General features: G+C 49.3%; 1 protein-coding gene across 2 annotated transcripts in view; it reads right to left on the bottom strand.

The window, feature by feature from the left end:
- SLC25A19 (solute carrier family 25 member 19) overlaps positions 1 to 20,597 on the bottom strand; it is a 44,125-nt gene that overhangs the window by 6,988 nt on the left and 16,540 nt on the right. Inside the window, exons 2-6 of one of the 2 annotated variants that reach the window (XR_010981735.2) lie at positions 19,603 to 19,761; positions 14,248 to 14,418; positions 9,486 to 9,669; positions 9,154 to 9,284; positions 3,440 to 3,573 (exon numbers count right to left, since the gene is read on the bottom strand). Coding sequence is in view for 1 of the 2 variants with exons in the window: in XM_068099153.2 (XP_067955254.2) it covers positions 9,154 to 9,284; positions 9,486 to 9,669; positions 14,248 to 14,418; positions 19,603 to 19,761 (645 nt within the window). In the remaining variant the exon portion in view is untranslated. The remainder of the gene's footprint in view (positions 1 to 3,439; positions 3,574 to 9,153; positions 9,285 to 9,485; positions 9,670 to 14,247; positions 14,419 to 19,602; positions 19,762 to 20,597) is intronic. The other variant, XM_068099153.2, reaches the window with a different exon arrangement.

The following is a 20,597-nucleotide window of genomic DNA, read 5'->3' as shown; positions in this document are numbered from 1 at the left end:
GTCCCTGGTGAGCAGAACTTGGTTGAAATTGCTGTGGTAATGAATGAACAGGGACACATCTGGACCTTTGGATACCTCGATGGTGAGGTCCTTGAAGGCATGCGTGAGGATTGCTTTTCCAATGTGGTGACGGCAGCCGGACCAGAGAATAGGTCTGCCAAGGTGCTGCTGTATCATCACACAGGCTGCCCTGAGGTGTCCCGAGTTAGACACCATCGTGTCAAACACTATGTTGACGACACAGCCTGTGCATTGCCACTCCTCGAGTAGCTGCATCGTCAGGTCAGAGATCAGCTTGCCGCAGCACTCATCTGTGCCTGGCTATTAGCTCGGCGTGCCAAGTAGCTTCAGCTCATCTGCTGTACCCATGATGACTGTGTCGCGCTCATCATGGATGTTCCGGTTGCCCAGTGACGACATAAATTTTGAATCCCAGTGCAGATAAATCAGCGGATGAATGACTCACTCGTCTCAGCACGACAGAGCCAACATCTTACCAACATGACGCCGTGAGTGGTCAGCAGTGGCGTGCAAAGTTGATACTGTCAAGTCCGTAGCCGATGAAGACCAGCCTTGGACAAATAGCCAAACGTTGCTTTAACTCCGAGGTGTATTTCGAAACTTGGCGAGATTATCTTTTCGCGTGCGGGAAAGGTCCGAAGCCTTATCTAATTGGATGGCCACCACTGGGTTTTTATTCCTCGAACCCTCAAACAAATAAACACACACGACAAGGAAAATTCACAATTCAAGAATGAAATGACAAAATAAAGAATTTAATGAAAATAAATGCGGTACGATAAAAATGAAAGGTGAGGTAAAACTAATTCCTATATTGAGACGTCTCCACTCAGACACGAAAACACAGACAAGGGGAACGATTAAAGAAAAGAAAAGAATGTTCTTTTTATATCGGCCGACACTCAGCTTGCTCAACAAGATCGTTGAAAGACGTCGGCAGTACGATGTGGCCAGAAGCCGCTCGTGCGGGAAGCGCTCCGACAATGGCGCCGGTGCTGGGCATCAAAAACGCCTGGTGCGAAGCAATCAGCCAAGACAGCCGCCTTTGAGATTGGCCCTCCTCATCCTGTTGTCGACCAGCATGGCCTTGAGCCCAGTAGGTGCCGAAACACTACCAACGCAGTCCAGAGCTCCTTGGTGAGACCCACACGACCAGCTCACGAAGGACAAGATGGCCCCCTTATTGTTCGAGGAAAAACCCAAGAGAACTCCTACTGAGAGACCCAAGAGGTGCACTCTTCTTCCTCTTTTCCTTTCCTCCAAAGCGCACAACTCCACGACCCAGCCGAACAAACAATGGCTAGCGTCCTGTTCCAGCACACAAGCAAGCAGCAGCCGAGAGCCACCCGAGACAAAAAAACAACCAACCGGGGCGAAAGCCAGAACGAGAGAGAGCGAGGGAGAGGGATGCATCCTCCTTTGTCACTCGCTGACATCACTCCCCGACAAAATCCTGACGTCCCATTACATCATCCCATGGCCCCTTAACCAGTCACGAAGCTCGGGGCGTGGTTTCTCCATTACAAGTCCTTGGAGGTAGAGTCTAGCTGTCCTTCGGAAATGTTTGGCTAGGTGGGGTTCCCTTGCCGACCGGCAAGTGTTCGGGTCTCTGTCGGCATGACGGTGCGATGGCCGTTGTTGTAATTGTTGTTGTAGCAATGGGGCCAATTGCAGGGCTGGCCGGGATTTTGTAAGAATATTAGGGAAAAATCACAGGGGGCCAACTACACACTGGGGTTTATTAACCTTACACCCAAGAACTAGTTAACACAAAAGCCACACACCTTATGGTGACATGCAAACACTCTTAACCTGCACGTTTACCCTGCTTATGTACATCGAAATGGGCTTTCTACGTGTCACATGGTCTATGCTAATTTACACAATCCTTACTTCACTACGATATGTCATCCCTACCCCCCACAAACATAACAATACATTGGTGGGATTACCCGTGGCTTCAACAATTATGGCCTTCATGAAGCTGGCCTATTGTGGCGGTGTCAGCTTGAGTCGAGTGGCCAGGGAAACCAACTTCAGATTACATAGGATATTGTGGGGGATGAACGCTGGGGTGCCTGTGTACTCGCTGCAATGATGGCTCAGAATGGATATCATAGTGGTCGTCTGAGTGGCAGTCGCATCACTTTCATCGTTGCTGCTGGCTGCCGCATCACTGTTATCTGCCAATGAAATGATGGAACTAGCAGCACCAATTTTCTGCGCCTTCCACTTGCACCGTTCTTCTTTGGCATGCTTACGAACCTGGCGACATTGCACCTTCTGTGACAGGACCTTGTGGTAGGTGCCGAGAGATGCTATGTGGTTCATCTTCATCGACTGCAGGAACAGGCGGATCCTCCTGGTTCGTGACCAGCTGCTGAACGTTGGCCATCTACAACTGGAAGGTCACATCCAGGCATTGTTCTATGGCCTGCAACTTGGCGAGCGCAGCCAGGGTTGATCGACATGCGGTTGGGATCTCCCTCATCTTGCAGTTGGCGTCTAGAACGCCTGGTGGTCAGAGACAGTGGATATATGTTGCCCTTCTCATAAAAGTCGGCGACTTGGGCCAGGAGAAGCTGCGCAGATGCTCATTTAGGGGGAGCACCAGGTGGCGGAGAGGTATTCCCGTTATCCGCGCATCGGCCTTATTGATGGCACTGCCCAGACCAAACACAGCAATGGCCTGTCACATTACCATGAGTGGTCTGGCCTTAAAAGAGTCCGGACTGTCTGGCAAACGAGCAGCTGAGATGTAGTGGCATTGGTGGCATGTGTTGTCCGACTGATCAACCATACTATTTTAAAAAAACATTGGTACATTGATGTCATTGCTTGCATGACAAATTGTGTGAGACTTTCAAAATTATAAGAATCACATCATACTCTGCTCTACAATTTCCTCCCAGGAAGGAAAAACGCACATCTTTTTTTAAATGTGTAAATATTTTAAATACTTTGTAAATATTCTAAATATTGTTGCGGATCTCTCGAAGCCCGTCGACGTACAGAAGGGGGGTTATTCCCTTTTCCCCCTCCGGCCTTAGAGTCCACGAGGCCGAGTCGCCACTCCCGTAGCGAGCGTGCGGAAGGGTATCGGGTCGAATCCACACGTACCTTCGGTACCCACGCCGCCACGAGAACGGGGACTGGACCTCGCACAAGCCACGCTAATCGAATACGCCCGAGCGGTTTGCGTATCACGTGACTCGTGCCGTTACTTCTTATTGAACCCGATTGAGCGGCCTTATTCCTACAGTGCTAGGCCAATGGATGGAAATGACGGGAACGATCAAATGGGTGGAAGAACACAGGTTTATTTACAGCTATACAAGGATCAGGATAAAGAGAAGAGACACAGAGCAGGCACTTATTCAATCTTACTTAATCCCCGGACAAGGGCCCACTCACTCACGCAGGGAAAAGAAGGAAGGACAAGTTCGCGCTCCAAACGCGCCTTGGCGCCGTTCACTCCGGACAGCTCGCCAGGCGTGGCCCTCGGATGTTCGCGGCACGTGTGCTGGGAGCGCAGGCAAGGAGATCGTGCATCTGTGGCCCCGGAATGGATCGCGCGTTATTCACAGCCGCAGAGCGCAGGGCACAGAGAGAGTTCGTGTACAGAGAGGGCTATAACAAGCCACAGACCGAATTCACTCGTGACTACAACGTCTCTTTCTCACTGGGACTTTGTCACTGGTACTCTGACTGACTCATTCACTGGGGCACTCTCTCTCTCTCACTGGGGGGCTGGGCGACTGGCGTGGGGGGCTCGGGGCAGGGTCTTATATCGCCCCTCCCCGGTCCTACCCGAATGTTCCAATCACCTCCTCTTGCTGCCGTTGTTAGCCACTCCCCTTGGGCTCCGATTGGCTGCTCGCCGCTTACCGGCCACTCCCCTGCAGCTCCTCCCTTCGGCCTGCCAGACTTGTTCCAGGCCTAGCACGTGGCATTCTAGCCGAAAAAACACCTAACTTACTGGCCTCCTCAACGCATACTAACACAGGAAAAGGAGACTGCAGTGTGGTGCTGTGCACACACGACTCGATTGCCAGAGAGGTAAGCCACAACGCGTGGATACAAACAAGAGTCTTTATTACAAGCTCGCATATCAGCACTCGGTGGGCTCGAACTTAGAGCCCGCATCTATGACCCGAGGCCACGCCTTGCCCCCCGGGCGTGGCCGATCGGCCGAAAGGCGGGGCATGTATTTCAGTTCCCCGCCTGGACGCTCGCGCCACCCACTGGTGCGTGGAATTATTGACCCTTGTGCCCGACACACGCGCCCCCCCAGAATTCCCGCGCACCTGAAGGGTGAGCTTGCGGGGAAGCCGGATGACCCGGCCGAAACGCCCCCTGGCGATGCGTGCAGGGCTGGGGGGTAGCAGTACCGGTGGGGCTGGGGGGTGCCGGGGGTCTGACCGCCGGGGGGCGGCCTCGACGCGGAGGCAGAGCTGCTTGCGGGGGGTGGTCCAGATCGAGGTGGGCCGGCTTGAGGCGGTCCACGGAGATATGATCCGGGGCACCGCCGATGTCCACGGTGAAATGTTTGTCCCCGGTCTCCAGCACGCGGAAGGGCCCGTCGTACGGGGGCCGTAGCGGTGCCCTGTGGGCGTCGTGCCGGACGAAAACGTACTCCGCCGTGCGAAGCTCCGGGGCGACGTGGGAGGACGGGCAACCGTAGTGTGCCGTCGGCACCGGGGCGAAACTCCGGACGGTCTCCTGCAGGGTGGAGCGCTGTTGCGCCGCGAACCAAGGAGCCGTGGAGTCGGGGATAAATTCGCCCGGTACCCGCAGCGGTTGTCCGAAGACCAGCTCCGCCGAGGACGCGCGCAGGTCGTCCTTGGGCGCCGTCCTGAGGCCCAGCAGGACCCAGGGGAGCCTGTCGGCCCAGCTGCCGTCGCGGAGGCTGGCCCGGAGCGCGGCCTTCATCGAGCGATGAAAGCGCTCGCACAGGCCGTTGGCCTGGGGGTGGTAGGCCGTGGTGCAGTGCAGTTTGACGCAGAGCCCTTGCGCCACCGCGGCCCAGAGCTCCGAGGTGAACTGGGGGCCGCGGTCGGACAAGATGTCCGAGGGGGCACTGAGCCGGGCAACTCAACTGGCGATGAAGGCTTGCGCCACATCAGCCGCAGACGTTGCCGCCAATGGCACGGCCTCCGGCCACCGTGTGGTGCGGTCCACCATGGTGAGGAGGTGGGTGAACCCCCGCGAGGGGGGCAGAGGTCCCACCAAGTCGACGTGGACGTGGTCGAACCGACGCTCGGGCACCGTAAACGGGGCCAACGGGGCCTGGTTGTGGCGGTGGACATTTGCGCGCTGGCATGCGAGGCACGACCTGGCCCAGTCGCGGACGTCCTTCCTGAGGCCATGCCAGACGAACTTCGCCACGACGAGCTTCTGGGAGGCCTTCGTGCCCGGGTGGGACAGGCCGTGGATGGCGTCGAAAACCAGGCGCTGCCAGCCAGCGGGCACGATGGGGCGAGGCCGGCCGAGGGAGACGTCGCACAGGAGGGCCGCGCCGCGACGTCGAATGGCACCTCGGTGACGCGGAGGCCCGTGACGGCGGTCCGCAAGGCCTGGACGCTGGAGTCGGCGGTCTGGTCCTCCGCCATCCGGGCATAGTCGATCCCGAGGTGGACCGCGTGCGCGACGGACCAGGAAAGGCAATCCGCCACCAGGTTGTCTTTACCCCGCGACGTGACGGATGTCCGTCGTGTACTCGGACACGGCAGTGAGGTTACGTTGCTGCCGGGCCGACCATGGCTCGGCGACCTTGGCCATCGCGAACACAAGGGGCTTGTGATCAACGAAAGCCGTGAACGGGCGGCCTCGAGCAGATGGCGGAAGTGTGGACCGCCAGGTGGAGCCCGAGCAGCTCGCAGTCGAAGGTGCTGTAGCGGCGTTCGTGCGGGCGAAGCTGCCGGCTAAAATACGCCAGGGGCTGCCAAGCACCACGCACCCACTGCTCGCGCACCGCGCCCACCGCGTAGTCCGACGCGTCGGTGGTGAGGGCGATCGGTGCATCGGGCGCCGGGTGCGCCAGCATGGTGGCGTTGGCCAAGGCCAGCTTTGTGCCCGCAAACGCCGCGGCCATCGGCTCCGACCAGGCGATGTCACCTTTGCCCGGCTTCCCCCGGAGGGCCTCGTGCAGGGGGCGGAGGAGCTGGGCGACGCGGGGCACGAAGCGGTGGTAAAAATTGACCATGCCCAGGAATTCCTTGAGCCTCTTGATCGTGCGGGGGCGCGGAAAACTCGTGACGGCCTCCACCTTGGCCGGTAAAGGGACAGCCCCGTGCCTGGTGATGCGGTGCCCCAAGGAGTCGATGGCGGCGACGCCGAAGCGGCACTTTGTGGGGTTGATGATCAGACCATTCTGGCCCAGGCGTTCGAAAAGCGTGCGGAGGTGGAGCAGGTGCTCCTCCCGGGACGCACTCGCAACTAGGATGTCGTCCAGGTCGACATAGATGAAAGGTAAGTCGCGCAAGACGCTGTCCATGAGCCGCTGGAACGCCTGGGCCACATTCTTCAACCAAAAATGCATCCACAGGAACTCAAAGAGGCCAAAAGGGGTGATGACGGCCGTCTTTGGGACATCGTCCGGTTGTACGGGGACCTGGTGGTAGCCCCGGATGAGGTCCACCTTGGAGAACACGGTCGTGTTTGCAAACCGGGCGGAAAAGTCTTGGATATGCGGGACCGGGTAGCGGTCGGGGGTGGTGGCATCATTGAGCCGGCGGTAGTCACCGCACGGTCGCCATCCGCCGCCAGGCTTCGGCACAATGTGCAGAGGAGAGGCCCAAGCGCTGTTGGAGCGCTGTACGATACCCAGCCATTCCAGCGTGGCGAACACCGTTTTCACCACGGCGAGCTTCGTGGGGTCGAGGCGGCATGCCCGGGCGTAGACCGGCGGCCCGACCGTGGGGATATGGTGCTCCACCCCGTTTTTGACGGCCACCGCTGAAAAGGTGGGCCGCGTGAGGGCCGGGAAACTGGCGAGGAGGGGGGTAAACTCGTCCGCTGCCGGAAGCGTAGACTAACCTCGCCGGGACGGAATGTTTCAGCAAGCCGCTTGGCAAGCCGCTCGGTGAGCCACTCAGTGAACAAGCGATCGAGCTGAAGGTTTCGGCCTGGACAAGACGTCTGCGCTTAACGTCGACCAACAGCCCAGGCGCACATAGGAAGTCCGCGCCGAGCAGGGCCATTGGCACGCTGGCGGTGACGAACGACCATTGAAAGCGCTGCCCTCAGAACCGCAGTGAGAGGCAACGCTTCCCGAATGTGCGGAAGGGTGTACCGTTGGCGGCAAGCAAAGCGGGGCCCCGGCCCGTGGCTTGCTTGTCGGACGCGGAGGCAGGGAGGACGCTTACCTGCGCTCCCGTGTCGCAAAGAAAACGGCGCCCGGACGAGGTGTCCGTGATGAACAGGAGGCTGCCGGAATGGCCGACGCCCATGGCCGCAAGTGAGCGCCGGCCCGGTCATTTCCCGACCCGTCAAAAGAACACGGCGGGCGGCACGTTTTAGCCTTGCGGCCGAACCTGGCATGGTAGTAGCACCAGGTTTGCGGCGGTGGCCCCCGCGGCGGCCGTGCCGGCGGCAGTGGTGGTGGCGGCGGCGGTAGTGGGCAGGGCGTAGCAGCGGCCACGAGGGAAGCAGGGGGCGCTGTAGCCTCCGCGCCGGGATCCACTACGGCAGCACCGTACACCGACCGCGTGTCGCAGGCCGCGAAATACTTGTCGGCCTCTCCAGCCAGGGCGCGGGGTTCCGTTATTTTGGAACCGGCCAGCGCAAGGCGCACCTGTACAGGTAGCTGGCGTAGGAAAAGTGCTCGGAATAAGAAATCCGGGCGCTGGTCTCCAAGCAGGGACAGCATGAAATCCATCCGGACGGATGGTCGTGTGTCGCCGAGGGCGGGAAGGTCCAGGAGGCGGTCGGCACGTTCGACCTCCATGAGCCCGAACGTGGCGAGGAGGAGACGTTTGAGTGCCTCGTACTTGTGGTCGCCCGGCGGGCGCCGAAGGATGGACATGACGCGGGCGGCAGTGCCGGGCCCGAGGGCGGCGACCACGTGGTAGTACCTGGTCTCGTCCGCTGTGATGCCCCGGAGTTGGAATTGAGCTTCGGCCTGCACAAACCAAACATCGGCTTGCGCTTCCCAAAACTCTGGGAGTTTGATTGCGATGGCGTTGGTAGCCATGGCGCGTTCGGGGGTCAGCAACGGCTGAACCAATCGGGGTCACCAGTGTGGTGCTGTGCACACATGACTCGATTGCCAGAGAGGGAGGCCACAACGCGTGGATACAAACAAGAGTCTTTATTACAAGCTCGCATATCAGCACTCGGCGGGCTCGAGCTTAGAGCCCGCATATATGACCCGAGGCCACGCCATGCCCCCGGGCGTGGCCGATCGGCCGAAAGGCGGGGCATGTATTTCAGTTCCCCGCCTGGACGCTCGCGCCACCCACTGGTGCGCGGAATTATTGACCCTTGTGCCCGCCACACTACGCTTACATTTAATAAGAAATAACTGAACTAAAGCGAGGCTACATGTTGTGGTGCAACTACTTACGAGGGGGGTCATCCTTTATTCGCAAAACCGCAACAATATATATGATCAATTGTAAATATATAATTTGTAAATATTGTAAATTATATATTTTTTGGCTTTATGTATATATATATATATATATTGATGATTGTGTATATATACTATATATATATATGTAAATATTGTAAATACGATGTCATGTTTTGAAGCCACACTGTAAGTGCTTTGTTATGTTTTGAAAAATTGCTCTTTTGGAAGGGGGGGGGGGGGGGAGGGGAGAGTCTAAACAAAATCGGAAATCTAAAATATTTTTTAAAGCTATATGCGGCTAGTGTAACAAAAACAAAACTATGATTATATCAATAATAATGAGTATTTTTCAAAAGCAGGGCGTTTGATGCACCCTACTGTTTATCTACATACCACATTCCAAGAATTGGCAAATGCAATCCTTGAAGTATACAAAGGTACATACTTAAAACCTTTAAACTTTCCAGCAGTGTCAACCTTTGCTTTCATTTCTCTTTAACAATCCAGCACATAATAGTAGACTCTACAACCTCCAATGTCCGAAGAGACCAGCTGACCTGTCCAAAGTGACTGCGAGCTTCCTGGAAGCTCTGAACCTGGAGACGCTTTTTGATGAGATCGAATGGATATGTGAGTGTCTTGCTGATCATGCCTGCCAAGGCTCCGCACAGCACACTTTGCATGACACCTGAAATTTTGGAGGGATTGTATGGGAAGGAATGAGATCGTAAAAAGAAAGGAACAAGTAATCAGTAAGAAAAGACAGGTGAATCAAAAATACAAATATTTTTTATAAATTACAACACTGCAATGCTTCCAAGGCATAACACAGCGGGAGACAAAACAATAATCACATAAGACAAAACAATAAAGCAGATTACATTTCTACCTTCATTTGAGTGAGGTGAAGTTCGGAGTGCTTTATATAGCTGAGTGAAAAAGGTATACAAGGAAAACTGCATTCCAGCATAAGGGAACACAGCTACAAGAGTGGGAGCAAGGCCACGGTAAAATCCAAGCATCCCATCATGGTGGTAAATCTTTGACACTGCATGACGCAATCCATGGTATACCTGTCATGGTGGAGAGATTGTATGTTTTATTTTATTTTTTTGCAAAAGTGGCAAAACCATCATGTTATGCCTTCAACATAAGGGCGTTTGATATTATTACAATTTTGCAGATTGTAATATCTGCTCCTTTTTAATCAGACAGATTTTTGGGGGGGGGATCAAGCACAGCATAGACAACTCAAAGGAGACGACGCTAACACTGAGGGATCCAGCTACCCCTAGCAATGCTGGTACAAGTAGGGGACCCCTTATCCGGCAAGCATGGGGAATTAGGGTTGCCGGTTTTTGGGATTTGCCAGATTTCAGGTCCCTCTACCTATCGTGGACAATACTAATGATGCAGATAATATTTTTACATTCATTTTATTTTTTGGGGAAGATATTGCAATAATATTAGGGATGATAAATAAATTAGAACAATGCGACTGTGTCGCCAATATGCCTCCGCAAAGTCCCACAACGGGTAGATGCCCTCGTTCACTGTCCTAAAAATAAACAAGTTTGATTTAAATCCCTTCAGCTGTTTTCAAGTATCACATTTTTACCAGCCATGACAGGTTTCACATTGATTGGTGGAGTGGTTTCAGAGAAGGGATTTTATTAATTATCAGCTTTCAAGCTAATATGGCTACCACACCATGTTACTTTTTTTTTTTTTAAAGTGCACTCTGCATATGTATGGGTAGGGGATAATTTTTCTATCCAAGATGGCTGCCAAACCACGTGACCTACGACATCATCATTTTCAAGCTATACGCAACATGGTGTTAGATGATATTTGTAAAATTTCGCATTGATAGGGTAAGCTGTTTCAGAGATATAATTATTTAATATTTTCCTTCAATCCATGTGGTCAATGATGTTTTTGTGATCATCTTTTAATCGCCATGCCTAGTCAATGATACATGTAAAGTTTTGAGTCAATCGATTTGGTGGTGTGGGAGAAGATGCTTTTTTAAGGTTTTAGGTTAAATCCAATATGGCTGCCAAACCATGTGACCTATGATGTCATCAATTTAATATTTCAATACAAATGGGTCATTGATCATGTGCATGCAATTTCAGATTTTTAGGATAAGGAATTCGATTAAAACATTTTTGACTGGTATACCACTTCACCTATGATGTCATCATTATCATGCTTTTGTTCCCTATTGGAAGTACTTGACAATGTGCCAAGTTTCAAATGTTTCCATTTAGCGGTTTCCGAGAAATAATCTTTTATTTTTTTACGTTTAATCCAAGATGGATGCCATACCACGTGACCTATGATGTCACAATTATCATAAAAACCTTCTGCATGGGTGTCACTCCTACCATGAAAGTTTCGTCTCAATTGGACATGTGGTTGCTGAGAAAAACAAGGTTTAGCCCGTACGGCCGGACAACCCAAAAACATAATTTCTCCGGCCACCTTCGGGGGTGGAGGCATAAAAATAAATATATGTAGTCACTTACCAAATGCTCCTCCTTTGTTGGCTTGTCTGGCAAGAGATTGCCATAGTTCTACAGGTACCCGTATGTTGCATGGGGCATGAAAGGTTTTTGTTTGTGTCATGATTATTGCACGATACATGAGAAAGTTCTCCGAGCAGCGCTGCCTAATCCACTCCATAAAGACATTATCGACGTCAGCGGTCTTCAACTGATGTAACGTTTTCCTTTTGTTCATGAGCAAGAGTGCATCACTCTCACCATAACATTGTAATATCTGCTCCTTTGGTTTATTTCGATCGTAGACCATTGATTTAGCAATGCCATACTCCTCACTCAGGTGTTCCAAAGTCACACTTCTGCAACAACTCCACTTTTTGCTTGATAGTGAGCGACAAACACTTCCTTTTCGAAGCACCACTAGCTTATCCAGATGTTGAAGGCCCTAAACGTGATTGCGATAGAGAGGGTATTGCACAAACACAATTATGCGCATAAAACTACAGAGCACAATTCGTTGATGCCGAATCGGACGTACACGCCAATTCACAAGTTTTTCTCTTGTGATTGAGTAACATGAATTCCATGGCGATACTTTTTCCCAGCGATTAACTTTTCGATGGAGCGATTAACCTGTCATAATGCTTGCGAATAATTACCTTATCAGAATGAAAGGGTTAAAAATTGTACAATCGTGGGGGTTTCAAAAAATTTCCGGTTTTCGGGTTTTTCCAGTTTTTTGAGTTACCAGATAAAGGGTCCTCTCTCTACCAGTTTTATTCAACAATTAGAATTCATAGGTAACTTGAAAATGGAATTACATGTGTGGTTTTAATGACTCAAACAGCAGAACTGAGTTGTTATTCCTTTATTTCAAAGGTTCAGGGTAGAACTGGCAAGTACATTAGAATTTCATGAAGAAATCAACATAGAACAGCAAGTCTAGTTAGGTAACATCAGGCAATTTGAAAAGCCCTTTTATTCAGGGTGTCGGCGATAACTCCTAAATTTACCAATAGAGGCCCTAAATCCCAAAGAACAGGTCACAGCTGTTGAAAAATGGAGAGGGTGTGACCTTTCTTGTTTGAGATTTCTGGCTTCTAAAAATTGGGGAGAGAGGAGCAGCAGAATTTCAGGTCCAGAGTTAAATAAGCAGGAAGGAATCCAAACTGATGGTCAGAGATGAGCTTGTTTGTAAAAAAAGGAAAGACTTCATGTCAGCAGCAATGATCGATCCCATGACATGGCTTGTAATTTAAATTGAAAGTAATCTTACTGAGCTGTAGTTGATAAGACCTGTTTTAGCATCCTTCTTATGGATGTGAGTGCTATTTTATGGCTTCCAGGAAGATTTGAGGCCCCAGAAGAAAAAGGACAGGCTGAATTGGGCATTCAGATGAGAAGCAAGAGCAACATAGCAGTGTTTGGAGAACATGGACACTCATAGCATCGGGGTCTGTCACTGAAACAGGGCGGACAGAACTTTCACCATATTCTCAGGTGAGAACACATGGTCAAGAATGCAGTGCATATGAGAGGGTAAGGTGGGACATGAGATTTGGAGGCAAACACCAAGTTCAGACATTCTACATGATCTAAAGTAGAGACTGTAGTGATGCCCTTTGAGGTAAGAGAGGGGATGACCTTCAAAAGGCACCACCATGACTTGGGGAAAGTAGACTGGTTGGAGATTTCAGCTTTGAGATTTGCAAGGATATGTTTTCTGGCTGGCCTAGGAATGGATACACTTGTTGTGAGACGCGCGCGCACGCACGCACACTTTTGTGAAAATATTATACTTTGGAGACAGCAATGCAATCTTTTCATAAGAGGAAAGATTGCAGTCATTGCCAGATGTCTGGTGTGAACCGCCATATTTTTATTATGCACGACGTTAAGGTTGCCCTGTCACAATATCCAGAGCTTTAACAAGAACATGGTTCTCTTAAACGATTAAAGATTGGGCCACAACCATGTTGTGCAGAAAAAGCCTTAGCTGCAATGCCAGGACTGGTTATTGCAGAAATGACATCTAGTCAAATGGCAGTTTGACAAATGGAATCATCACAGATAAAGAATGGAGTTGGGATGGATGTTTACGAGTTGATCCATTTGAGAAGAAATTGACAGAGGTATATAGAGGGTCATCATCATTCGGTGAACTGTACACCACACAGGAAAACATTAGTTGGATGTGGACAGATATACTCAGCCAGAGGTATTTCAGAGGGCTCAGAGGGTTATTGTCAAAAATGGGCAATGGGGAGTGGAATTATTTACAAAGACAGCAACACCACCACCAGGATGTTTGTGGGGCCTGTTAAAACAGAAGAGACAATAACCATGGAGTGACACAGAAGAATCAGACATGTCCTGAGTCCTGAAAATTATCTGGATTTTGAGTCCTGATGTACCTCAAATTATTTTCACTCATGGTCCACAGAACAAATCCGATCAACTCAACTGGACTTTACTGTGTTTGGAACCTGATTCAATTGTCTCCGCATGATAAACTAGAAGGGCACTCGGTAGAGCGCATACCTCTGCCAGGCTGAACAGTTTACGGTTTCTATCCCACTGATAGGCCGAGTCTGGATTTGGCCTATCAGTGGATAGGCCAAATAGGATTTTGGTTCAGGATTCGGACCTGAACCAAAATAGAATCACTTTGTTCTTGTCACCCAACCAACTTGTCCGTCCACCAAGTTTATTCATAACTCGTCCACAACTTTTTTAAATACGTTATCGCCCGATGGTGAAGAATCACTTATAAATTAAAGAATTCTCACATCCGAATCCATATTCTTTATGTTTTGAACAGTTTATGTTTTGTATCCCACTGATAGGCCATATCTGGATCCAGATCTTCACCAAAATCAAATCATTTCATCCTTGTCACACAACCAACACGTCCACCATGTTTTGTCCTAATCCATCCATGCTATTTAAGATTTCGTGCTCACAGACAAGCAATCAGACAAATGGGTGAATACATAACCTCTGCCCACCTTTGGTGGTGGAGGTAATTAGGAGGATAAATTCAACGTTAAACAACTATTTTCAGCAGTTCAAAGGTTGCTCTTCTAAATCAATCCAGTGCATCCAATATTCACCCTTTTCATATTAATTCCCCAACTTACTCACCCTGGGTTCTCCTTGAGAAGCAAAGCGCGTACGAAGCATGTCCAGGGGCTGGCATGTGAGAGTCGCAGCACAGGCGGACATGCCACCACATGTGAAGTGGAGACCTGGTGAGCTTGTATCATACTGCAATCGCTTATAAGCCAGCTCCGTCAGTACTTCGAAAGCCACAAACTAAAGAAGTACAAAGAGAAAATGTAAAGAAGAGAGGTCAAATAGAGTATGGATACTGCAGCAAGTTCCAGCACAATGTGGCAACAGGTAAGTCCTTGATATTGGCTTGCATATCTCTACACTTTTTTTTTTTAATCTTTCTTGCTGATGTTTGTGACTACAAGTTATATAAACACCATCAATTAAAATATGACAATGGAGATCTTGCTGACATCACTGGTTATCCAAACAATCTGAATTTGCAGCTACAAAGTGAAGTAAACAACATTGAGGACTTGATGTACACTGTTACCAGTTTTATGGTCAAGCTTGAACTGTACCTTGCATTTTGCTCACATTAAAGGAGATAACACATTTCCCATGAAGAACATGAAAGTGCTCTCAAAATTGACAAAAGGGGAAAATTTGTTACTTTGGTGTGCAGCTCTCCTAAATTATCTAAAAGATCAGGTCCTAAATGCCAAACAGCAAATCAGAGCTGTCTCCCTTGACATATCACGTGCCTTCGATACGGTCTGGCACCCCGCTCTGCTTACCAAACTCTCCTCCTATGGTATCCATGGAAATCTCCACGCATGGCTTGCGGACTTCCTCTCAAGTCGTCGTCAACGTGTGGCCCTGAATAGATTTCTCTCATCGCCCCTTCATGTTCTGGCTGGAGTTCCCCAAGGCAGTGTTCTGGGCCCTGTGCTTTTTCTGGTCTTCATCAATGATCTCTCTGACTCTCTGGAAAATCCTCTCTATCTCTTTGCTGATGACTCCACTCTCTGCCGCTCCATTCCTCATCCCTCAGATCGGCAGTCTGCAGCCTCCTCACTCTTTGCAGACCTGGACAAAATCACAGACTGGTCAAACAAGTGGAACATGTCTTTCAATCCTGACAAATCTCACACTCTTACTATGTCTCTCCGAAAAGACTGACTGGAAAACCCTCCCATCTACTTTCTCAACAATCCTCTCCAATAAGTTCTGTCGCTCAAGCTTTTGGGTCTCACTATCTGCCATGAACTTTCTTGGAAAAACCACATTTCCAAGCTGGCCTCCAAAGCCAGTCGCCGACTGGGCATCATCCGTCGTGCAAAGTCCTTCCTTGGCACACCTGAGCTCCTCACCACATACAAGGCTTTCATCCGCAGCTCAATGGAATACTGTTCCCCCCTCTGGGCCGGTGCTCCTGCCTCACACCTAGCTCGACTTCACGCTGTTGAAACCAAAGCTTTCAGAATCATTGGAATCTCCTGCGATGAAGCTAACTTTGAGGGCCTTTCACTCACTCACCGCAGGCAGGTTGGTGGTCTTTCTGTCTTCTACCGACTCCTCTCCGGTCTTGCTCCCCCAGCTCTCTCTGTGCTCTGTCCCCCAAATATTCCTACAGGTCGCACAAGATCTGCCAGCAACCCTCTTATGGTTAAACTGCCAAAATATAGGCTCTCTGCTCACCTTCACTCTTTTATTCCCCTTTTTCCCCACCTCTGGAACAAACTCCCCCACTCCCTTCAACCCCACTCCTCCCTCCAGGTCTTTAAAACAGCTGTTCACCACCATCTCTTATCTTCCCCCATCCAAAACCTTGATCTTTTCTACCCATGCTAATTCACCCCAGATACACTTTTTCGAAATTCCAACTTCTTTCCTGGAAGTCCTTGCAGTGTCCATATGTTTTATGTCCATATGTGCAGTGTCCATATGTCCACTTGCAGTGTCCATATGTCCTTGCAGTGTCCCTATGATGGCCATGTTGAAGTGCTGTCAACCCTCGACTCTGATTCTGCAACTAGACCTGACGGCATCAGCCCACGGGTCCTAAAATCCTGTTCTTCCGCTCTTTCACTCCCTCTCTCTGTTCTCTTCACCCTCTCTTTTGCTCAAGGTCATCTGCCATCTGCTTGGTAATCAGCCAACATCACCGCTTTACACAAAAAGGTGCAAAAACAGATCCTAGCAACTACAGACCAGTCATCCTTCTCCCAATTATCAGCAAAGTCATGGAATCCATCATTGCTTCGGATACGAAATCTTTCCTCTTCTCCAATGGCTTGATCTCTGATCATCAATTTGGGTTCAGACCAGGTCACTCTACTCTGGACATGCTGCTTCTGCTGTCTCAACAATGGATGGAGGTCCTCAATGCCAAACAGGAAATTAGAGCTGTCTCCCTTGACATATCACGTGCCTTCGATACGGTCTGGCACCCCGCTCTGCTCACCAAACTCTCCTCCTATGGTATCCATGGAAATCTCCACGCATGGCTTGCGGACTTCCTCTCTATTCGTCGTCAACATGTGGCCCTGAATGGATTTCTCTCATCGCCCCTTCCTGTTCTGGCTGGAGTTCCCCATTCCCCAAGGTAGTGTTCTGGGCCCTGTGCTTTTCCTGGTCTTCATCAATGATCTCTCTGACTCTCTGGAAATCCTCTCTATCTCTTTGCTGATGACTCCACTCTCTGCCGCTCCATTCCTCATCCCTCAGATCGGCAGTCTGCAGCAGTCTGTCCATGAAAGAGTGACATACTTCACTCTTTCATTCCTCTTTTCTCCCGCCTCTGGAACAAACTCCCCCACTCCCTTCAATCCCACTCCTCCCTCCAGGTCTTTAAAACATCTGTTCACCACCATCTCTTATCTTCTCCCATCCAAAACTTTGATCTTTTCTACCCCCGCTAATTTCACCCCAAATCCTCTTTTTTGAAATACCAACTTCTTTCCTGGAAGTCCTTGGTGTCCTTGTGTTTATATTCCTCCCACCCCCCCCCCCCCCCTTCCCACACCACCTCCACCCAAGCCCTCTTCCTCCCACACATTCCCGATGTCCCTCACAAATGTTGTGATTTATGTGCTTCCCCTTCTCTCCCCATCTTGTCTACCGCTCCCCTTTTTATATACTTTGTTTGTTTGTCTGTTTGATTTGTTTGTGTGATAAATGTTAGCTCTTTCACGAGCCTCGATTATGTATACAAAAAAAAAACCAAAAAAAACCAAACCTCTCCCACCTCCCCCCAAGCCCTCTCCCTCCCACAGTTCTCTCGATGTCCCTGCTCTCAAATGTTGTGTTTGTGTCCTTCGCCCTCTCTCCTTTTCTTGTCTACCGCTCCCCTTATTTTGTGTTTTATGTGTTGGTTTGTGTCGGTTTGACTTTTTGTGTGATTGATGTTAGCTCTTTCACGAGCCTCGATCTTGTATCCCTAAAAAAAAAAAGATGTAAGTTAGTTTTTCGACGGGTTTTGGGGATTGCGTTAAAATACAGTCTGCTGATGTCCTTACACCTATCCTATTTTAAAATTACTAGGGCATGCCCGTACTATATATATATCTAAAATTATACCCCCCCCCTCTATTTACATGAAATGGTTTGGTCCATTCGCAAAGCCAAAGCGAACGGCTTGCGAGTACGGTGACAATCCCCCCCCTCTATTTACATGAAATGGTTTGGTCCAAAGCGAACGGCTTGCGAGTACGGTGACAATCCCCCCCCCCCCCCCCTCTATTTACATGAAATGGTTTGGTCCAAAGCGAACGGCTTGCGAGTACGGTGACAATCCCCCCCCCCTCTATTTACATGAAATGGTTTGGTCCAAAGCGAACGGCTTGCGGAGTTTGGTAAAGAAATCGCCATAGCGTGCACAAACGCGCAGGAAAGCGAAAGAATCGCAAATTAGTTTTAATTAGTTTTAAAACATAGTTTAACGCCAACATAGCGGCAACATAGTTTGCCAACGTGAAATAAATGAATACGCTCTCAAATGTGCCGTCCGAGGCAGAGTCTGTTCGCCACGTTCGGCACACGTGATAGCTCGCTGCTCTCTGATTGGTTGAATCGTTTTTTGGACATAGCTCGCTAACTACTTGTCCGATTAATATGAAACCTTGAAAAGGCACATCCTCGGGTCCCCAGCAATATACCTGGCAAGTTTCAAGTATATCGGACCCGTGGTTGTCGAGAAACAGCGGTCACAGACAGACACACAGAGATTACTGGCATTATAGATAGATGAAGTTCTTGCCACATCATTCAATGCTTTAGCAAGAACTTTATAATTTTGCCACATCATTCATTCAATGCTGAAGTCCTTTTTAATTTTTTTAAATTTTTTAAATTCATTCAATGCTGAGAATTCAATGCAATGCAGAGATGAACTAGAGGAGGAACTGCCCCATCCAACCAGGCTCAGTGGTGTAATGGTTGGAGCATCTGCTTTGATTCTGGCAGGTCAGCGGTTCGAACGCTGGTCGAGTCATCCCAAAGACTTTATAAATGGTAGGTGCTGCTTTTTTTTCTTGACGCTCAGCATTTAAAAAGGATACAGCACAAACAAAGAACCAGAGGTTTGTATTAATAGTGCAGGCTTTGATGGGGCAATGGCCTCCTCCTGTGTCAAGGTTCCTTGTAAGGGAAGTCATTATTTGGACAGAGACAATCCTACAAAGCACAGTCAAAACCCGATATTGACTCGGAAGGCCAGCCCCTATTCTTGTACTCATACAAACAAAAGGACAAAGCAAAGACAACAGCAAACTTTCTAGACTATAGGAAGTAAGCGCTCTAGCAAGTGAGTGCCGTTCTAGTTTGATTTGTTTTGCAAGTTTTAATGGTGTCATAATAAAACCACCGTTTAGAGGCCATTTTTCCCCGCGAAGCGGGGGTTGGCCTTTTCGGGGACCGTGGTTGTTGTTGTTTTTTGGTCCCCTTTTTGAAGCAATGTTTTACGGCCGGATGCCCTTCCTGCCGCCAACCCTGTTTGTCGCCTTTTTACGATAAACAGGGAATTACCAGTGTACTGGTACTCAAATTCTGATATTGGGACTCAAATAATGAAAAATATAAATTATTTGTATTGCATTACAGTGAGATATAACATAGTGGTAACCTTGTGTTGATGCTTGCGTCCATTTTCATATGCAAAATGTATAACTTTTCAGCACATGCATCTTATGGAATTTCTGTGGCAGGAGCCATGTTTGTCCATTTGTAATCGATGACCAAGTATCTAAATCACATGTATTTCAATTTAGATGGCCTTACCTTTGAGTTTATTTGTTCCAACTTATAACTTAATTGTTTTTAATCTCTTAATAATTATAAAGAATGTAATCCATGGGAATTTTTTAAACAACCATTAATTGTATTGAGACCGTAATTGTTGATATCTCGAAAGATAAATTAGGTGGAATTTCCACAACTTCAGACCTGCACGCAGCCAAAGCTCACAGACAGTAGCTGAGCTGGAACGTGACCCTTCCAGAAGGCACTCAGACCTTCCTCAGCCCAGACCGTCCGCACAGCCTGCACCAATCCTTGATACTTCCCACCACTAGCACCATGCCGAGTAATATTTTCCACTTGCAGCTTGGAAACAAAAATGGGAAGGTACAAAGCACAGGCAGCAGTCTGCATAAAAACATTCCCATTCAACCAGAAAACCAGTAAACATCACATTCTGACTACCCTGGTGGTCGTTAAATGACAGTGAATATTACAATGTTGCCTGTAGGCACACAAAACAAAATCTAACGTATTGTCGCAGGGAAAGGAAAAAGAGAGAAATAAAAGGATTAGGAAATCAAATGCAACAATTATAAAGAACTAGGGCATGCCCGTACTATATATATATCTAAAATTATATCCCCCCCCCCCCCTCTATTTACATGAAATGGTTTGGTCCAAAGCGAACGGCTTGCGAGTACGGTGACAATCCCCCCCCTCTATTTACATGAAATGGTTTGGTCCAAAGCGAACGGCTTGCGAGTACGGTGACAATCCCCCCCCCCCCCCCCCTCTATTTACATGAAATGGTTTGGTCCAAAGCGAACGGCTTGCGGAGTTTGGTAAAGAAATCGCCATAGCGTGCACAAACGCGCAGGAAAGCGAATGAATCGCAAATTAGTTTTAATTAGTTGTAAAACATAGTTTAACGCCAACATAGTTTGCCAACGTGAAATAAATGAATACGCTCTCAAATGTGCCGTCCGAGGCAGAGTCTGTTCGCCACGTTCGGCACACGTGATAGCTCGCTGCTCTCTGATTGGTTGAATCGTTTTTTGGACATAGCTCGCTAACTACTTGTCCGATTAATATGAAACCTTGAAAAGGCACATCCTCGGGTCCCCAGCAATATACCTGGCAAGTTTCAAGTATATCGGACCCGTGGTTGTTGAGAAACAGCGGTCACAGACAGACACACA

The sequence above is a fragment of the Myxine glutinosa genome, chromosome 1 (genome assembly GCF_964187855.1).
Source record: "Myxine glutinosa chromosome 1, kmMyxGlut1.1, whole genome shotgun sequence".
Lineage (NCBI taxonomy): Eukaryota > Metazoa > Chordata > Myxini > Myxiniformes > Myxinidae > Myxine > Myxine glutinosa.
This window is presented reverse-complemented; position numbering and strand designations above follow the sequence as displayed.